Source organism: Mobula hypostoma, chromosome 3 (genome assembly GCF_963921235.1).
Source record: "Mobula hypostoma chromosome 3, sMobHyp1.1, whole genome shotgun sequence".
Classification (NCBI taxonomy): Eukaryota; Metazoa; Chordata; class Chondrichthyes; order Myliobatiformes; family Myliobatidae; genus Mobula; species Mobula hypostoma.
Window position 1 is genome coordinate 919,621 of NC_086099.1, and position 19,486 is coordinate 939,106.

Genomic DNA, 19,486 nt, shown 5'->3' on the forward strand with positions numbered 1-19,486 from the left:
GATGTGGAAGCATTGGAAAGGGTACAGAGGAGATTTACCATGATGCTGCCTGGTTTAGAGAGTATGGATGATGATCAGAGATTAAGGGAGCTAGGGGTTTACTGTTTGGAGAGAAGGAGGATGAGAGGAGACATGATAGAGGTATAACAGATAATAAGAGGAATAGATAGAGTGGATAGCCAGCGCCTCTTCCCCAGGGCACCACTGCTCAATTCAAGAGGACATGGCTTTAAGGTAAGGGGTGGGAAGTTCAAGGGGATATTAGAGGAAGCTTTTTTACTTAGAGAGTGGTTGGTGCGTGGAGGCACATATACTAGTGAAATCTATGAGACTACTATACAGGTATATGGAGGAATTTAAGGTGGGGGATTATATGAGAGGCAGGGTTTGAGGGTCGGCAGAACATTGTGGGCCGAAGGGCCTTACTGTGCTGTACTATTCTATGTTCTATATGTTTACAATCTTATCCCCACTCCTTGGCTACTATTATGAAGTCTGTATATGATTCCCATAGTTGTCTGTTTTGTTTGTTTATTTGTTTGTTTTTTTCTTGTATTTCGCTAACTCCACCCACAAAGATTCAAAATTTTCCGTCGCTATTCTCTTCCTAGAGATGTAATTCCATCTCATACCAATAGAACTACACCACCGTCTATGCCTTCATGTTTGCACTTTGATGCAAAGAGTATCCTTTGATGTTAATCTCTCCACTCCGGCATTCTTTTAGCCATGACTCAGCGGTGCCCACAATATTATACCGACTAATTTCTAATTGCCCCATGAGTGCGTCTACCTTGTTCAAAATGCTATCCCCTGTTAATTACATCAACTCCAGTCCTGCTTTATTTGCTGTTTTGAATTTTCTCTCTGTGGTACAATTTAACTCTTTGGTCTGTCTGCATTTGTTCGCAATCATTGGCTTGTCTTTCCTTACGTTCATGTGACACACTCATCATCTACTCCTAAACCTCCTGACTCGTCTTCAGCTCTCTTATACTCGTTCCCATGTTAGTTAAAAACACTCGCAAAAGTTCCAGCAAATCTTGCGACAAGGATATTGACCCCACTCCCCAACCTCGTAAACTGTGCTACCCGTCGGATTTGTAGAGAACATGTCCAATTATACAGAAAGCAGAACCCCTTCCCACTGATGTTAATCTTCAGCCATAGATGTCTCTGATAGATTGCATGACATTCTGAAGTGGGAGGGTGATCAGCCAGATGTCGTGGTGCACATCGGTACCAATGACATAGCAAGGAAGAGTGAGGAGGTCCTGGACAGTGAGTATAGACAGCTTGGTAGGAAGTTGAAAAGCAGGACCTCAAGGGTGGTAATCTCAGGATTGCTGCCTGTGCTAGGTGCCAGTGAGGGTAGGAATAGGATGCTCTAGAGGAGGAACAAGTGGCTGAGGAACTGGTGTAGGGGGCAGGGTTTCAGATTTCAGGATCATTGGGACCTCTTCTGGGGCAGGTGGGACCTGTACAAGAGAGATGGGTTACACTTGAACTACAGGGGGACCAATATCCTTTCAGGGAGGTTTGTTAGTGCTATTGGGGAGGCTTTAAACTGGATTTGCAGCAGGATGGGAACCAGAGTGCCAGAGCTGACAGTGTGGCTGGGGTGAAAATAAATTATGTTGAGAGTTCAAGCAAATCCGCTTATAGAAAGGTTGTGAGTGGTGGTAAAAATCTTCTGAGGTGTATATATTTCAATGCTAGGAGTATTGCGGGGAAGGCGGATGAGTTGAGGGCGTGGATTGACACGAATTATGAGATTATAACGATTAGTGAAACTTGGCTACAGGAGGGGCAGGACTGCCAGCTTAATATTCCAGGGTTCCGATGTTTCAGATGTGATCGAGGCAGAGGAATGAAAGGTGGGGGAGTAGCATTGCTTGTTAGGGAAAATATTACAGCAGTGCTCAGGCAGGACATATTAGAGAGCTTGTCCACTGAGTCCTTATGGGTGGAGCTGAGAAACAGGAACGGTATGGCCACATTAGTGGGATTGTATTACAGACTATCCAATAGTCAACGAGACTTGGAAGAGCAAATCTGCAGAGAGATAGCAGGCAACTGCAGGAAGCATAAAGTTGTGGTGGTAGGGGATTTTAATTTTCCATACATTGATTGGGACTCCCATATTGTTAGGGGTCTAGATGGTTTAGAGTTTGTAAAATGTGTTCAGGAAAGTTTTCTAAATCAATTTATAGAGGGACCAACTAGAGGGGATGCAATATTGGATCTCCTGTTAGGAAACGAGTTAGGGCAAGTGACAGAAGTCTGTGTAGGGGAGCACTTTGGTTCTAGTGATCATAACACCATTAGTTTCAATTTGATCATGGACAAGGATAGATCTGGTCCTAGGGTTGAGGTTCTGAACTGGAAGAAGGCCAAATTTGAAGAAATGAGAAAGGATCTAAAAAGCATGGATTGGGACAGGTTGTTCTCTGGCAAAGATGTGATTGGTAGGTGGGAAGCCTTCAAAGGGGAAATTTTGAGAGTGCAGAGTTTGTATGTTCTTGTCAGGATTAAAGGCAAATTGAATAGGAATAAGGAACCTTGGTTCTGAAGGGATATTGCAACTCTGATAAAGGAGAAGAGGGGGTTGTATGAAATATATAGGAAACAGGGAGTAAATCAGGTGCTTGAGGAGTACAAGAAGTGCAAGAAAATACTTAAGAAAGTAATCAGGAGGGCTAAAAGAAGACATGAGTTTGCCTTGGCAGTCAAAGTGAAAGATAATCCAAAGAGCTTTTACAGGTATATTAAGAGCAAAAGGATTGTAAGGGATAAAATTGGTCCTCTTGAAGATCAGAGTTGTCGGCTATGTGCGGAACCACAGGAAATGGGGGAGATCTTAAATAGGTTTTTTGCATCTGTATTTACTAAGGAAACTGGCATGAAGTCGATGGAATTGAGGGAAACAAGTAGTGAGATCATGGAAACTGTACAGATTAAAAAGGAGGAGGTGCTTGCTGTCTTGAGGAAAATTAAAGTGGATAAATCCCCGGGACCTGATAGAGTGTTCCCTCGGACCTTGAAGGAGACTAGTGTTGAAATTGCTGGGGCCCTGGCAGAAATATTTTAAATGTCGCTGTCTACGGGTGAGGTGCCTGAGGATTGGAGAGTGGTTCATGTTGTTCCGTTGTTTAAAAAAGGATCGAAAAGTAATCCGGGAAATTATAGGCCGGTGAGTTTCACGTCGCTAGTAAGTAAGTTATTGGAGGGAGTACTAAGAGACAGAATCTACAAGCATTTGTAGAGACAGGGACTTATTAGGGAGAGTCAACATGGCTTTGTGCGTGGTAGGTCATGTTTCACCAATCTACTAGAGTTTTTCGAGGAAGTTACCAGGAAAGTGGATGAAGGGAAGGCAGTGGATATTGTCTACATGGATTTCAGGAAGGCCTTTGACAAGGTCCCGCATAGGAGGTTAGTTAGGAAAATTCAGTCGCTAGGTATACATGGAGAGGTGGTAAATTGGATTAGACATTGGCTCAATGGAAGAAGCCAAAGAGTGGTAGTAGAGGATTGCTTCTCCGAGTGGAGGCAATTGACTAGTGGTGTGCCACAGGGATCAGTGCTGGGTCCATTGTTATTTGTCATCTATATCAATGATCTGGATGATAATGTTTAAATTGGATCAGCAAATTTGCTGATGATACAAAGATTGGAGGTGTAGTAGATAGTGAGGAAGGTTTTCAGAGCCTGCAGAGGGACTTGGACCAGCTGGAAAAATGGGCTGAAAAATGGCAAATGGAGTTTAATACAGACAAGTGTGAGGTACTGCACGTTGGAAGGCAAACCAATGTAGAACATACAGGGTTAATGGTAAGGCACTGAGGAGTGCAGTAGAACAGAGGGATCTGAGAATACAGATACAAAATTCCCGAAAAGTGGCGTCACAAGTAGATAGGGTCGCAAAGAGAGCTTTTGGTACATTGGCCTTTATTAATCAAAGTATTGAGTATAAGGGCTGGAATGTTATGATGAGGTTGTATAAGGCATTGGTGAGGCCGAATCTGGAGTATTGTGTTCACTTTTGGTCACCAAATTACAGGAAGGATATAAATAAGGTTGAGGAAGGAAATAAATAAGGTTGAAAGAGTGCAGAGAAGGTTTACAAGGATGTTGCCAGGACTTGAGAAACTCAGTTACAGAGAAAGGTTGAATAGGTTAGCACTTTATTTCCTGGAGCGTAGAAGAATGAGGGGTGATTTGATAGAGGTATATAGAATTTTGATGGGTATAGATAGAGTGAATACAAGCAGACTTTTTCCACTGAGGCAAGGGGAGAAAAAACCAGAGGACATGGGTTAAGGGTGAGGGGGGGGGGAAGTTTAAAGGGAACATTAGGGGGGACTTTTTCACACAGAGAGTGGTGGGAGTATGGAATTAGCTGCCAGATGAGGTGGTAAATGCGGGTTCTTTTTTAACAGTTAAGAATAAATTGGACAGATACATGGATGGGAGGTGTATGGAGGAATATGGTCCGTGTGCAGGTCAGTGGGACTAGACAGAAAATGGTTCGGCAGAGCCAAGAAGGGCCAAAAGGCCTGTTTCAGTGCTGTAGTTTCTATGGTTTCTATACATTTATCAGCTACCGTATTCAATTCCCATCCTCACCGTTGTGTGGTAAATACAGCAATCCGGAGATTACTCCCCTGGATGTCCTCCTTTCTTTCTATCTTCCTGTATTATTTTTTTCAGGACATCTCCATTCTTTCCTATGCCATTGGTACCAACATGTCCCACGACTTCTGGCTTCTCCCCGCTGCATTTGATTCTATTGTGCACGCGTCCAAGCCCCTGGGAGGAAATTTAACATTCTTTTTCTTTTTTTCCGTTCACAGAATCGCTGATTTGTCCCCCTGACTATGGCGCTCCTGAGTATTGATGCCATCCTCTTTACTTCCGGAGCCTTCTGAGCCACGCGGAAAGAATCAGTGGGAGAGGCAAGGACGCTTTTGCTGTACCCCGGTAGCAACCCCCGCCGCCCCCCCTCGCACCAAGAATACTGAAATTGAGTACACTTTTGTTTATTATTATGAGTACTTATTACTGATGTTTCTTGAAGTTCACATCAGCGATGACCTCACCTGGTGACTTAATAACACCTGAACAAGAAAGCAGAGCTGCAACTTCACTTCCTAAGTAGACTAAGGCAAGCCAAGCTCCCAAACCCAACTGAAATGCAATTCAGAGGAATATGACTGCGAGCATCTTGGCAATTTGTATCTCCACCTGGCATAGGAGCAGCAGAGCATTGGTCTTGAAGACACTACAAATGACAGTGAGAACGGCTGAGACGAATATCGGATATCCCTAACATTCATCTGGGGAATTTATCAGGAGCGATGCATATGCAGGGCCCTTAGTATTACTAGGGATCCCACCCATCCATCTCGCTTCTTTCTTGACGTTCTACCATCAGGAGTGAGAGTACAATGTATCAAAGTAAGAATAGTTCGGATGAGAACGTTACCTCCCCCAGGCCATTAGGCATCTGAACTGCATTGCATTCGAAGTTTCAGTGTTAATCTGTTCGGTACTTTAATTTATCTATTAATAAAGCACTTCAGCTTGATATTCATAAGTAAGTCATCTGTAAATTTACTCCTTACCAACTTAAATTATCGTCTGTTTTGTGCGTTATGTGATTCATAGCCTGGTTCAAAGAAACTTTGTCTCATTGCTATGTGCACTATATTCATATGTGTACGTGAATTACAATAAACATCACCTGGCTTGACTTGACTACAGGGAGGTAGGTTGCAGGAGACCAGCAACTGGGTGACTACGGGGAGGTAGGTTGCAGGAGGCGGACAATTGGGTGACTACGGGGAGGTAGTTTGCAGGAGACGCGTAACTGCGTGACTGTCATGAAAAAAAGAAGAAATGTACAGACGGTACAACATACAATTGTGGACATTTCCTTCATTGTTGGGTAGATAACTTCGGATGCTATTGAGGGCGTCAAAATACTGTGGGGAACTGAAGTAACAGGGTCTTTAAAACTGAGTCTGGTACTAGGCTCAGGGGAGCAGAGAGGTGCAGAGGGTTGCAACGTGGATTGATTCTTGGTGGAATGGAGACGAGTTTTTGTCGGCGACATAGAGACATCAGGGTGAAATTTTCCCTCGCTGGTGCCAGGATCAAGGATGCTGGTGTTGACTCCAAGGTATTCCCAAGGGCAAGGATATACCGCAGGCTACTGTGGGAAGCGAGGGAGAAGATTTCTGTGGATCTGGCAATTATCTTTACATCATCTGTGGGGACGAGAGAGATCCGGAGGATTGGAAGTTTGCAGATGTTCTTCCATTATTAGAGAAAGGAGGTAGGGATAACCCGGAAAATTATAGTCTTACTTCAGTTATTGTTAAATTGATGGAAGAGGTCCTGAGAGGCAGGATTTCTGAACATTTGGGGTCTCATAGTATGATTAGGATTGGTCAGCATGGCTTTGTCAAAGGCAGGTCGTGGCTTCCCAGCCTGATTGAATGTTTTCCGGATGTTACTGAACACATTGATGAAGGTAAAGCCGCGGATGTAGCGTATATGGAAAGCGGAAAGGCATTTGATAAGGTACGCCATGCAAGGCTTATTGAGAAAGTAAGGAGGCATGAGATCCAAGGGGACATTGCTTTATGAATCCAGAACTGGCTTGCCCACAAAAGAGAAAGAGTGCTTGTAGACGGGTCATATTCCACATGGATTTCGTTGAAGAGTAGTGTGCCTCAGGGATTTGTTCCGGGACCCATTCTGTTCCTGAGTTTTATAAATGTCCTGGAAGAGGAAGCGGAGGGATGGGTTAGTAAATTGCTGATGACACAAAAGTTCGGGCTGTGATGAATAGTGTGGAGGGTTGACAGAGGTTACAGCGAGACATCGATAGGATGCAAAACTGGGCTGAGAGGTAGCAGATGAGTGGCAGATCAGCGTGAAGTTGTTCGTTTTGGTAGATCAAATATGATGGAAAAATACAGTATTCATGGTAAGACTCTTAGGAATGTGGAGGATCAGAGGAATCATCTTGGGGTCCGAGTCCACAGGACACTGAAAGCTGCTGCTCAGGTTGACGCCATGGTTAACAAGGCATACGGTGCATTCACTTTCATAACCCGTAGGATTGAGTTCAAGAGCCGAGAGGTAATGTTACAGCTATTTAGGACACTGGACAGACCCTCTTTGAGGGCTGTGCTCAGTTCTGATCACTTCACGACTGGAGGGATGTGGAATCTATAGAAAGGGTGCAGAGGAGATTTAGAAGGATGTTGCCTGGATTCGGGAGCATGCCTTATGAGAATAGATAGAGAATAGGCATGTTCTCTTTGAAGCGACGAAGGATGAGAGGTGACCTGATAGAGGAGTATAAGATGATGAGAAGCATTAATCATGTGCGTTGTCGGAGGCTTCTCTTTTTCTAAAGTCTGAACTGTCTAACACGAGAGAGTGCAGTTTTAAGGTGCTTGGAAGTAGGTACAGAGAAATACCGGGGTTACATTTTTTTACGCAGAGAGTGATGAGTGCGTGGAACGGGCTGCCGGCGGCGGTAGTGGAGGCAGAAACGATAGGGTCTTTTACGAGTCTCCTGGATCGGTACATGGAGTTCAGCAAAATAGACGACTATGTGTTAGTCTTGGTAGTTCTCAGGTAAGGACATGTTCGGCAGAGCATTGTGGGTCGAAGGGCTGGTGTCGTGCTGTAGGTTTTCAATGTTTCTAAGGGCAATGATTAGCAGCCAGAAGTCTTGCTGCATATTGGCACCAATGACATAGGTAGACAAAGTGAGGAGGTCATAAAGAGAAGTTTTAGGGAATTAGTTAGAAATCCGATTGGAGGACATCAAGGGTAATAATCGCCGATTACTCCCTATTCTACGTACCAATGAAGGTAAGAATAGAATGAATTGACAGGTCGATGCCTGACTGACTATCTGGTGCAGGGGGCAGGGATAAGAGTTATGGATCATTGGGATCTCTTCCGGGGAAGACATGACCTGTACAACATGGACGGTTACACACGCAGACCGAAGAAATCGAAAGTGCTTGTGGATACATGTATGTTTAAATTAATTCAGCAGCGTGATGAGAGCCGCTTGATAGCGCCAAACATGAGGCAGTTGGTATAAAGACAGAGGCGGTGTGTAGTCAGGCGGCTAGCAAGGAGAGTCTGATAATAGAAAAAATTTGCAGTCCTACATGAGACCGATGACAGGAGGGAAAGAGCTGGACCAAACGGAGACTTAGCTGATTAGCTGGCCGCTAACAGTGTTGTTCCTCAGGAATCAGTGTTGCCATCGGGACTTTTCACGTAATATGTAAATGATCTGGATGACGGAATTTGTGTCCGCCTTTGCATACGATATCAAGGGGAGCGGGGTGGTGTCGATGTTTGAGTAAGTCGGAAAAATTCACAAGTACGAAAGCGCATTTGGAAATGAGGCAAGGATTTGTCAGTTGGAATACAGTGCAGGAAGTTGATTGCCATGCACTTTGGTAGAATGAATAAAGGCGTAAACAACTTCCTCAACGGTGCGAAAATCCATGAATAAGTTGTGCAAACTAATGGTTAAGATGCAGGTTGTGTTGATAGCAAGGATGGAAAATGCAGTGTTAGCATTCAATTCGAGAGGATTAAAATGTAAAAGCAAAGAGGTAATGCCGAGGACTTATGAATCACTGCACAAAATACATTCACTGTATAGCTAGGAGTGGTGGACCCCATATACAGCACAGTGTGCGCTGGCGTTGGCGAGGGTGAGGAGGATAATCACGAGAATGTTATCGGAAATGCAAGGGTTATCCTCAGAGGAACGTTGGATGGGACTGCCCCTGTACTCGCAGGAGGTTAGAACAATGAGCAGGGATCTATTGAACTGCCGAGATAGCGAGGACTAGAGTGCAAACTTAAGAATAGAAGGTCGTCCCATTAGTCTAGAGATGATGAAGCATTTCTTCAGCCGGAAGATGGTGAATCCAAGCAATTAACTACCATAGATGAACGTGGATTCCATGTTCTTGTGGACATTTAAAGTAAAGGTTGATAGGCTCTTGATTGGCATACGCTGGCAAAAATTGGCAGAATGTGTCTAACAAGCCAGATAGAGTTCTTTGAGCAGGTGACCAGGCATATAGATGAAGGTAGTGCAGTGGATGTGATCTATATGGATTTTAGTAAGGCATTTGACAAGCTTCCACACGGTAGGCTTATTCATAAAGTCAGAAGGCATGGGATCCAGGGAAGATTGGCCAGTTTGATTCAGAAATGGCTTGCCTGCAGAAGGCAGAGGGTCGTGGTGGAGGGAGTACATTCAGTTTGGAGGATTGTGACTAGTGGTGTCCCACAAGGATCTGTTCTGGGACCTCTACTTTTCGTGAATTTTATTAACGACCTGGATGTGGGGGTAGAAGGGTGAATTGGCAAATTTTCAGACTGTACAAATGTTGGTGGTGTTGTAGATAGTGTAGAGGATTGTCAAAGATTGCAGAAAGACATTGATAGGATGCAGAAGTGGGCTGAAAAGTGGCAGATGGAGTTCAACCCGGAGAAATGTGAGGTGGTACACTTTGGAAGCACAAGCACCAAGGCAGAATACAAAGTAAATAGCAGGACACTTGGTAGTGTGGAGGAGCAAAGGGTTCTCAGGGTACATGCCCACAGATCCCTGAAAGTTGTCTTACAGGTGGATAGGGTAGTTAAGAAAGCTAATGAGGTGTTAGCTTTCATAAGTCGAGGGATAGAGTTTAAGAGTCGCGATGTAATGATGCAGATCTATAAAATTCTAGTTAGGCCACACTTGGAGTATTGTGTCCAGTTCTGGTCGCCTCACGATTGGAAGGATGTGGAAGCATTGGAAAGGGTACAGAGGCGATTTACCAGGATGCTGCCTGGTTTAGAGAGTATGGATTATGATTAGAGATTAAGGGAACTAGGGCTTTACTCTTTGGAGAGAAGGAGGATGAGAGGAGACGTGATAGAGGTGTACAAGGTAATAAGAGGAATAGGTAGAGTGGACAGCCAGCACCTCTACCCCAGGGCACCAGTGCTCAATACAAGAGGACATGGCTTTAAGGTAAGGGGTGGGAAGTTCAAGGGGGATATTAGAGGAAGGTTTTATACTCAGAGAGTGGTTGGTGCGTGGAATGCACTGCCTGATCAGTGGTGGAGGCAGATTAGTGAAGTTTAAGAGACTACTAGACAGGTATATGGAAGAATTTAAAGTGAGGGGGTTATATGGGAGGCAGGGTTTGAGGGTCGGCACAACATTGTGGGCCGAAGGGCCTGTACTGTGCAGTACTATTCTATGTTCCATGTATCAAAGTTTACAGGGAGAATACAGTGAAATGGGAATGAGAGAGATAGCCAATCAGCCATTATTAACTGGTCGATAGAACCGATCAGCCAATTGGCCTAAAACCTCCTTCATCTTTTTTTATGGAAAGCATTTCAGAGTCATTTCATTTACCTTAGTTGCTGGCAAGATTTTACTGAGGATGACGTTTAGAAGTACTTTGAAGTATCGAATAAAAAGATTGAAGTCCACCCGCTTTTGTTCAGAGGTCTGCCAGGAAAATTTCAGAAGCACAAGGATTGAGTACAATGCTTTATGACCACAACCAATCCACAAGGATTCGCCATCAGAGCCGTAGACTGTGACCAGAATGCAGGTACTCTCCCTCCTAGCAAACGGTGAGGAGAGAAATTTTTATGCCCCGTTCGGCACTGCCTGCACAGCAGACTCAACTACACGCCTCGGTGTGTGACCTACCCTTTGCAGAAAGACACGAAGAAGAAGGAGTTGTTGAATTTGACATTCTGCTCAATGAGCGTGCGATTGAAGTCCTTTGCCTGGGACATGGCATCCCATTGAATCCTCCTGGAGAACACGTCCATTGTCCGGAAACGAGTTATAAACGTCTGCAGGATACAAACGCCGTAGAAATTGGAAAAGGAAAAATCCGATACTCGACCCTTTATCGGCCCTAGGTCTATTCAGTCAGGTGTAAGGTCATATCTGAGGTGCCCTCCCGCTTTTGCTCACATTCACGCTGCTCTCCTGATGGGCGACACTTTCCTTTGCAGTCCCATCCTGATCCCGAGACATCCCAGATTGAACTTGCTTTCACCTTTATCCCGCACATCCCCCAATGCCTCCACCTTCCTGATTTACTACAACACTGACCATAGTGTGGCCTCAGATTCTGATCCAGGTACTTTTATTTATCAACGACTGGCTCGCCTTTGTCAATCCTGTCTGTTGTATCTTCAAAGAATTCTAACTAATTTATCGGGCGTAATTTCCCCCTGAGGAAACTGCTGAGTTCGGCGTACTTTATAATTTGCATTTAGTACACCAAAACCCTCTCCCTTAATAATGAACACCAAAAGCATCGCGAGGAGCAGAGTTTCCCAGGTCCTGGAAAACATCGACCAGACTCGGTTCCTGAACATCCCACATACGGGCCAAAGCCAGCTTTCCTCCCTCCACAGCACGTCCCTAGCTTCAATGGGTGAAACGCAGACAAGGATGTAACTATCATCCCAATCTGCAGGCCTCCCCAACTAGTTCCCGACCACATATCGCCCTCGATCTGCGCGTTAGACAAAATATGATGTCCGGTCTGGTTGCATCTGGTACTCACTTGTGGGCTCGTTGGTGTTGGAGGGTTTTCCCAAAGTTCTTCGGGAAGCAACAAATACATTGCAATCTCTCCATCTCCGGTGAATGAAATGAGAAATTGTCCATTGCTTTGGATCAACAATCCTGGGGGTGATGAAGAAAGTTGTCAAGATTTATACTTCTCACCGGAAACAGAACCATAAGTTTCAATATAAAGCGGTAGAACATTATAGCACAGGCCAGGAACTCCATCCTACCATGTTCTGATGACATTATGACCTACTTTAAGATCAACTTAACTCTCCACTCCCACATAGATCACCGCGTTATCTGCCATTCATGTGCTTTTTCCAATAATTGCTTTAAAATAGAAGTCCTGTTGTAACTTTATGCCACGACGCCAGACAATGAAGACCAACACAACATAGACATTCTTAACAAACCTGGTAAGTTCTACAGAGGTTTTGATGAACCTATGGGCACATTCATATGAAGTGCCCTTACACTGTGCATTTAAAATCTTGTAACATTTTAATCTTTTGTGCTTGACTTTTCTGGACTCAATTCTTAATTTTCTCTTTTTTTATCCTTTGCATTTCATTATTTTTATCCACACTTTTCTTTTTCACTATATACTTACTTATCCAAACTCTCGAACCCACCCTCCTACAACTTAGTTTAAACCGATGTCCACATCCCTAGTAACGTGATTCGCTACGATTCAGGTCCCACCACAGTTCAGGTGGAGCTCGTCCCATTGGTACAGCTCCCTCCTTCCCCAGCACTGTTGCCAAATGAATTCAACCGTACTACTCCCACACTAAAAATTCAGTAAGCATTTAACTCCTTAATCTTCTTGACGCTATGCCAATATGCATAAATAATTTAAAAAATAATATGCAGTATAGACAAAGGAGAATCCGATGATCCAACCGGAGTAAATCCTCTGTATCCCGAGTCTCTGCTTTCTCTGAGTTGACCAATCCTCTACCCATCCTAATATATCACAACCAACTATCTTCATCCTTGTCCCATGTATGCAATTTATGCTGCACCTTATCAAACGCCTTCTGCAACTCCTAGAAAATAATACCTATCTGCTCTCCTCTACCGACCAGGCTCGTTATATCCTCAAATAACTCCAGTAAATTTGTTGGGCAGGACCTGGCTTTGCTGAATGCAAACTGCATTTGCCAGTTGGATCCATTTATTTCCAGCAGTCTTGTTATTTCTTCTTTAATGAGAGCTTCAAGCATATTCCCAACTAAGGGTGTTAATCTGATTGGCCTTACATTGATAATGCCTTGTGCCTCCATCCTTTTTTTGAACGGTGGCGTGACAATCGCCGTCTTTCAATTCGCCAGGACCTGATCAGAGTACAGAATATTTTGGTAAATTCCCACCAAAGCCTCTACTATAACTTCGTTCATTTCCTTCAGTATCCTGCAATGCATTCCACGAGGGCTTAAGTTCCACAGGTTTTCTCAGCACTACCTCTTTCTAGATATCTATTGTATCGATATCCTCACCTCTCATAGCATCAATAACATCTTTGTTTGGCGTGTTCTCCATTCTAAGCCTCGGGCGTTTGCGCATGATCTGATACCAATTCCTACACTCCAAGTGAACTTCGTTCACTTCAGCTATCCTTTTCCGCTTTATAAACGTACAAGAAAAAAAATCCATTCGTTTTCTTTGTTTCCAAATTCTGCTATTGTGCAAGAACACCACCAAGAGTGCACTCTGTGAAGTCCACCTCGACTGCCTCGCGTAAGCATTCAGGATCTCCATAGTAACTACTGGTCCATTCTTGCATGCCTCTGATAGTTCCCTGTTTTTGTTCTGCCACGACAATGTTTTTGTTTGGTGGCCGATGGACAATTTCCACCAGTGATTTTTCTTTTTTTTTTTCACTTTGCTTTTCCTCTCAGTACCCAGATGGATTCAACATTCTGCTCCTTAAATTTATGCTGTCTTTCACTATCGCCCTAATCTCATATTCAATTCAGAACGCCACACCATCTTCTTTACTTTTCGGCGTACCCTTCCGTATTATCTGATATCCTTGGATATTTAATTCCCTTGCTTCTCCTGCTTCCAACCAAGACTCTCTGACAGACACTAAATCCTGCCCCTTTGTACTGATCTGTGCCACAAGTTTAGTGACCTTCTTTCGAATATTACGGGTATTCAAATAAAGTTCCTGTACACTCTTTGTTCATTTAAAACCTTGTAATCTTTCACTCCTGTGCGCGTGACCTCCCTTCACACCACTCATTTTTTTAATTTTTTAATCTTTTGTCTTTATTTATTTTATCCATACTTTTCATAGAAACATTGAAACATAGAAAACCTACAGCACAATACAGGCCAGTCGGCCCACAAAGCTGTGCTGAACATGTCCTTACTTTAGAAATTACCTAGGGTTACCCATAGGCCTCTATTTTTCTGAGCTCCACGTACCTGCCCAGCAGTCTTTAAGAGACCCTATCGTATCCTCCTCCACACCGTCGCCTGCAGCCCCTTCCACGCTCTCACCACTCTCTGTGTAAAAATTTACCCTTGACACCTCCGCTATACCTACTTCCAATCATTATAAAACTGTGCCCTCTCGTGCTAGCCATTTCAGCCCTGGAAAAAAAATGAATAAACCTCTGACTATGTACACGATCAATGGTTCTCATCATCTCATACATGTCTATCAGGTCACCTCTCATCCTCCGTCGCTCCAAAGTAAAAAAGACGAGTTCACTCAACCTATGCTCATAGGGCATGCTCCCCAATCCAGGCAACATCCTTGTAAACTTCCTCTGCACCCCTTCTATGGTTTCCACATGCTTCATGTGGTGAGGCAACCAGAATTGAGCACAGTACTCCAAGTGGGGTCTGACCACGGTCCTACAGAGCTGCAACATTACCTCTCGGCTCCTAAACTTAGTCCCACGATTGATGAATGACAATGCACCGTACGCTTTCTTTACCACAGAGTTAACCTGCGTAGCAGGTTTGAACGTCCTATGGGCTGAGCTCCTTTGAACGTCCTATGGGCTGAGCTCCATCTGCCACCTCTTAGCCCAGTTCTGCATCCTATCTGTGTCCCGTTATAACCAGCGACAGCCCTCCACACTATCCACAACACTTCCATACTTTGTAACATCAGCAAATTATCTAACCCATCCCTCCACTTCCTCTTCCAACTGATTTGTAAAAATCACGAAAAGTAGGGGTCGCAGAACATATCTCTGAGGCACACCACTGGTCACCGATGTCCATGCAGATTATGACCCGTCTACAACCACTCTTTGCCTTCTGTGGGCAATTCAGTTCTGGATCGTCAAGGCAATGTCCCCTTGGATCCCATGCCTCCTTAATTTCACCATAAGCCTTGCATAGGGTATCTTTTCAAATGCCTTGCTAAAATCCATATACACTACATCTATGTCGCTACCTTCATCAATGTGTTTTGTCACCAAGATCCTTTTTCTTTTCACTTCATCCATATTTCTCGAATCTGTTGAACCCACCTCTCTACAAATTAATTTAAGGTCCTGTCCACAGCCCTAGTTATGTGATTCACTACTGTCCAGGTGCAGCCCCTCCCACTGCAATAGCTCCTTCCATTCCCAATATTTGTGCTAATTTCCCATGATTTCAAACCCACCTCTCTCACTCTAATCCTTGAGCTACAAATGTATCCATCTAATAATCTTGAAACTATGTCAATTTGCATAAAGAATTAAGAAAAGATAATATCCTGGATAGAAAAATGTGAATCCGATGATGCGGTGTACCTGGATTTTCGGAAGCCATTTAACAAGTTGCCACTCACAAGGCTGGTTTTCAAGCTACGAACCCGTGGTGTTACAGGAAAGATTCTAGCATGGATAAAACAGTGACTGCTTGCTAAGACGCAATTAGAGGGAAAAAAGGGAGTCATTTGCGGTAGGAGAAGATGGCGGCGCGACGCAGCGCGCCTGGCCTCTCCGGTGAAATGATATCGTATTTGTTAAATAGGGGCCGTGCACAATTCCGAGTTGATGGAGACAGCCGTGAGAGCACAGAGGAACATCTGGAGTAACTTCTGAAATGCCCCATTCGCTGCCGCTGCTGCTGTGCGATCGAGAATCTCCGGAGAGAAGGCCCCAAAATCCTCGGCTTTGCCTGGTGCTGGCGACCGGGGCTGGGGTCGAGGCGTTCGGCACAGATGGTGCTGAGTGCTCGGTGTCGGAGGGTTGGTCGGAGCTCGAAGTTTTCGCACGACTCAGAAGCGGACTGTGGTCGGGTATGGCAGGGAGAGTTTTCTTCCTTCTCCCGTCTGTGTGAGATGTGGGACTTTCGAGACACTTTGAACTTTTTTACCGTGCTCACGGCCTGTTCTTCATCAGGTTACGGTATTGCTTGCACTGTTGTAACTATACGTTATAATTATGTGTTTTTGTCAGTTTTTCAGTCTTGGTCTGTCCTGGGTTTCTGTGATGTCACACCGGAGGAATATTGCATCATTTCTTAATGCATACATTACTAAATGACAATAAAAGAAGACTGCGTGTCCTCGTAATCTAATCTAATCTAATTTCTTGTGGTCTGCCGATACATGGTGGTGTTCCAATTGGAACTATGTTGGGATCGCTTCTTTTTGCATTATACTCCAATGATTTGGATCATTGAATTAAAGGCGTATTGCCCTTCTGATCCCTATTAATTTTGAGTTAAAGTGACACATCGCACTTTATGGGGGATTACCTCCCAGGAGAATGCACGGAGATCTGGTTACTGGCACTAAACACGGGTCCGTGTGCAGAAGGAAAAGAGGGAGAAAAGGTGAGCAGCTGTGATTAACGATCCAATAGTCAGAGGGACAGGCAGGAGATTCACTGGACGTGAACGAGGCACCCTGATGGTCCGTTGTCTCTCAGGTACAAGGGTCGGGAAAGTCTGGGATTGCGTCGGCGTTATTTTGAAGAAGGAAGGAGAGCAGCGAACTGCCATGGCACTTATGGGTGCCAATAACGTAGGAAGGCAAAGCAAAGAGGTGTTGAAAAGAGAATGTAGTGAGCTAGGCAGAATGCTGGGACGCAGGATAGTATTTTCTATTTGCCAAATATCCCACGCGCCCGGTAGGATCGATAAAAGATGATTTGCAAGATAATTGCGTGGCTAAGAAGCTGGTGCAGGGGTTTCAGGTTCTTCGATCATTAGAATTTTGTCTGGATAAAGAATGATTTGCCCAAGAGTGACGAGTTGGACATGAAACACAGGGGGAACAATATGCTCGCGGACCTTTTGGATAGAGCTGATCCGGAGGGTTTAAACTATTTTGGCGGCGGGTGAGAAAGTGAATGAACGAGCGCAAGATAGGACGTACAGTTCAAGTCCGATGTTTACATACACCTTGGCCAAATACATTTAAACTAAGTTTTTCACAATTCCTGACACTTAATCCTAGAAAACATCCATGTCTTAGGTCAGTTAGGATCACTACTTAATTTTAAAAACGTGAAATGTCGCAATAGTAGTGGAGGGAATGATTTATTTCAGCTTTTATTTCTTTCATCACCTTCCCAGTGGGTCAGAAGTTTACATACACTGTGTTAGTACACCATTTGGTAGCATTGCTTTAAATTGTTTAACTTGGGTCAAACGTTTTGGGTAGACTTACACAAGCTTCTCACAGTAAGTTGCTGGAATTTTGTTCCATTCTTCCAGACAGAACTGGAGTAACTGAGTCAGGTTTGTAGGCGTCCTTGCTCACACACGCTTTTGCAGTTCTGCCCACAAATTTTCTATCGGATTGAGGTCACGGCTTTGTGATGGCCACTCCAATATCTTGACTTTGTTATCCTTAAGCAATTTTGCTACAACTTTGGAGGTATGCTTGGGGTCATTGTCCATTTGGAAGACCCATTTGCGACTGAGCTTTAACTTCTTGGCTGATGTCTTGAGATGTTGCTTCAATATATCCACATAATTTTCCTTCCTCATGATGCCATCTATTTTGTGAACTGCACCAGTCCCTCCTGCAGCAAAGCACCTCCACAGCATGATGTTGCCACACGATGCTTCTCGGGAGGGACGGTTTTCTTCGGCTTGCAAGCCTCATCCCTTTTCCTCCAAATATAACGATGGTCATTATTGCCAAACAGTTCAAGTTTTGTTTCATCAGACCAAAGGTCATTTCTCCAAAAAGTAAGATCTTTGTCCCCAGGTACACTTGCAAACTGTATTCTGGCTTTTTATGGCGGTTTCGGAGCAGTGGCTTCTTCCTTGCTGAGCAGCCTTTCAGGTTATGTCGATATAGGACTCGTCTTACTGTGGATATAGATACTTATCCACCCGTTTCATCCAGCACCTTCACTAGGTCCTTTGCTGTTGTTTTGGGGTGATTTACACTTTTCGTGCCGAAGTACGTTCATCTCCATCTCCGGGAGACAGAATGCATCTCCTTCCTGAGCGGTATAACAGCTGCGTGGTCCCATGGTGTTTATACTTGCGTAATATTGTTTATACAGATGAACGTGGCACCTTCAGGCGTTTGGAAATTGCTTCCAAGAATAAACCAGACTTGACATCATTTTCTGACCTCAATCCAATATAACATTTGTGGGCAGAACTGAAAACGCGTGTGCGAGCAAGGAGGCTTATAATCCGGACTCAGTTACACCAGCTCTGTCTACAGGAATGGAACAGGATTCCAGCAACTTACTGTGAGAAGGTTGTGGAAGGCTACCCAAAACGTTTGACCCAAGTTAAACAATTTAAAGGCAATGCTACCATATACTAGCAAAGTGTATGTAAACTTATGACCCACTGGAAAAATGATGAAAGAAATAAAAGCTGAAATAAATCATTCTCTCTACTATTATTCTGACATTTCACAATCTTAAAATAAAGTAGTGATCCTAACTGATCTAAGACAGGGAATGTTTTCTAGGATTAAATGTCAGGAATTTTGGAAAACTGAGTTTAAGTGTATTTGGCTGAGGTGGATGTAAATTTCTGACTTCAACTGTACGTTAAAAAAAATGAAAGAAAGCGTGCAGTCAGTCGGTCAGGTGTAGCAGGCAGGTGATAAGACAAAATTAAAATTCCAGCCAGCAGGGTGAGTATCAGCCTGTTACGAATCCACAATTAAAACAAACCTTCGCAAATACAGTACTCAAATGACTGTATCTCAATGCACGGAGTATAAGAAATAAGGTGGATGATGTTGCATTATTACCGATTCTTAAGTATTATGTAGTGGCCATCACTGAATCATGCCTGAAGGATGGTTGTTGTTGGGGGTAAAGGTTCAAGGTTACATTGGAGGGATAAGTGAGCAGAGGGGCTGGCGAGACTCTGCTGGTAAATTTGGCAGCAAATCAGCAGAACGATGTGACATAGGATCGTAGGATTTTGAATCCGTACGAATTAAGATAAGAAACTGCAAGGATAAAATTACCATGACGGCAGTTTAATGTCATGATAGTTATGGTAGATTTTAACATACAGACGATTCGGAAAAAACAGATTGGAAATTAATTTAATCAGAGCGGGTTCGCTGAATTCTACAAGATGTTGAATGCTTTGCGCTTGCCATTGAGCCTACTTGGGGATCAGCTCTACTAGATTGGTTGTCATGTATTGACACACTGGCCGGTAGTCAGATTAGCGTGAAAGAAACTTGACGAGGCAGTGAACTCAATCATTATGATAGAGTTCAACTTGAAATATAGGATCGGAAGGTGCAGAATCTTTATGGGTTGAGCTACGAAGTTGCAGGGGTAAAAGGACCCTGATGGCAGTTATATACAGGCCTCCAAACAGCTGCAGGGATGTGGACTACGAATTACAACAGGAAATAGAAAAGGCTTGTCAGAA

At 44.0% G+C, this 19,486-nt stretch overlaps 1 protein-coding gene across 2 annotated transcripts in view; it reads right to left on the reverse strand.

Moving 5' to 3' along the window:
- LOC134343341 (uncharacterized) overlaps window positions 1-19,486 on the reverse strand; it is a 207,682-nt gene that overhangs the window by 175,279 nt on the left and 12,917 nt on the right. For both annotated transcript variants that reach the window (XM_063042027.1, XM_063042028.1), the window contains exons 5-6: window positions 11,649-11,770; window positions 10,775-10,923 (exon numbers count right to left, since the gene is read on the reverse strand). In XM_063042027.1, the coding sequence (XP_062898097.1) occupies window positions 10,775-10,923; window positions 11,649-11,770 (271 nt within the window). The remainder of the gene's footprint in view (window positions 1-10,774; window positions 10,924-11,648; window positions 11,771-19,486) is intronic.